Source organism: Choloepus didactylus, chromosome 8, assembly GCF_015220235.1.
Source record: "Choloepus didactylus isolate mChoDid1 chromosome 8, mChoDid1.pri, whole genome shotgun sequence".
Taxonomy (NCBI): Eukaryota; Metazoa; Chordata; class Mammalia; order Pilosa; family Megalonychidae; genus Choloepus; species Choloepus didactylus.
In genome coordinates this window covers 79,736,177-79,737,740 of record NC_051314.1, presented here as the reverse complement: position 1 = coordinate 79,737,740, position 1,564 = coordinate 79,736,177, and the positions used below count along the sequence as shown (strand labels likewise).

Here is a 1,564-nt window from a genome sequence, read left to right as displayed (position 1 = left end):
GCAGAAGACTTACATTCTAATTCAATATCATAAAATAATGAACATTTGCTACTCTTAAGAATTATTATCTTGTTAGAGTATACATTCTAATGTTTTAATTCTATGTCAAATTACTCTGGAAATGCATAATGTTTATTTTTAGCAGCTAAAAATATGTAAAATCATGAATCAGTATTGTATTATATTTTCTGAAGTATTGATTTCCTAACTTTAGGTTAAATATCAGTTAAATTAGTTAACGCTGTTATCTTTCCATTGGGATCATCAAGCATTATTTTATTTTATTTTTTTTATTTTTCTATTCAGAAAATAAATGAAAATAAATGTCAGAACAGTAATGGGGAACCAGACAAAAGTAATCATGTTTGTCCTAGTAGGTTTGACTGATGACCCACAATTGAAAGTTGTGTTATTTATCTTCCTGCTTCTCACCTACTTGCTCAGCATCACTGGCAATCTAATCATCATCACACTCACCCTGATGGACACTCACCTCAAGACTCCCATGTATTTTTTCCTTCGGAATTTTTCTCTATTAGAAATCTCTTATACTACTACATGCATTCCTAAATTACTGGTTATTATGGCAACTGGGGACAAAACCATTTGCTATAACTGTTGTGCAGCTCAAGTTTTTTTTGCTTTCCTTCTTGGAGCATCCGAATTTTACCTGCTGGCAGCGATGTCCTATGACCGCTATGTTGCCGTCTGTAAGCCCCTGCACTACACAACCATCATGAACAGCAAAGTCTGCACACAGCTTATCCTCAGTTGTTGGTTTGCTGGGTTCTTTGTTATCTTTCCACCACTTATCTTGGGTCTAAACCTTGACTTCTGCGTCTCTAACATTGTTGATCATTTCTATTGTGACACCACTCCCCTCCTGCAGATCTCCTGTTCAGACACACAACTCCTGGAGACCATGGGTTTCATCTCAGCTTTGGTGACACTCTTGGTCACGTTGGTAATGGTGATAATATCATACACCTACATTGCATTGACAATTTTAAAAATCCCTTCAGCTAATCAGAGGAGAAAGGCATTTTCCACGTGTTCTTCCCACGTGATTGTGATCTCCCTCTCTTATGGCAGCTGCATCCTCATGTATGTTAAACCCTCAGTCCAGCAAAGAATGTCCTTTAACAAGGGAATTGCAGTGCTCAATACCTCAGTTGCCCCACTTCTGAACCCTTTCATCTATACCCTGAGGAACCAACAAGTCAAGAAAGCCTTCATGCATCTGATACAAAGAATTGTCTCTTTTTCAAGAAAATGAAAATAATGTTGACTTATGGGAGGAAAATCAAATGTGCAGTCTGGGCTAATATGCATCCATTTATAGGTTCCAATACATAATTTTTCCTCTTTGCTATTTCTTTGCTGTTTGTCTATATCTCTCTTCAAGTTTTTTTTAATCACAAAAATCCTGTTAGAAAGAAGCTATTGCTTTTTTTCCCTTTCCATTGAAATATTTTATTTTAATTTATCTTCCACTGAATAGCTGATTGAAATGGAGTTAAAATCTATAATCTATTTTATTTTTTAAGAATTCCAGTTGATCTAT

At 35.5% G+C, this 1,564-nt stretch overlaps 1 protein-coding gene across 1 annotated transcript; it reads left to right on the top strand.

The window, feature by feature from the left end:
* Positions 1–337: 337 nt before the first annotated feature.
* On the top strand, positions 338–1,276 carry LOC119542502 (olfactory receptor 6C74-like). The gene has a single exon (XM_037847321.1). The coding sequence runs from the start codon at positions 338–340 to the stop codon at positions 1,274–1,276; it is 939 nt and encodes a 312-aa protein (XP_037703249.1).
* The last annotated feature ends 288 nt before the right edge of the window (positions 1,277–1,564 follow it).

What these genes read in the sequence shown, in the direction of transcription:
- LOC119542502 (XM_037847321.1), top strand. Translation starts at nt 338, where the DNA reads ATGGGGAACCAGACAAAAGTAATCATGTTTGTCCTAGTAGGTTTGACT.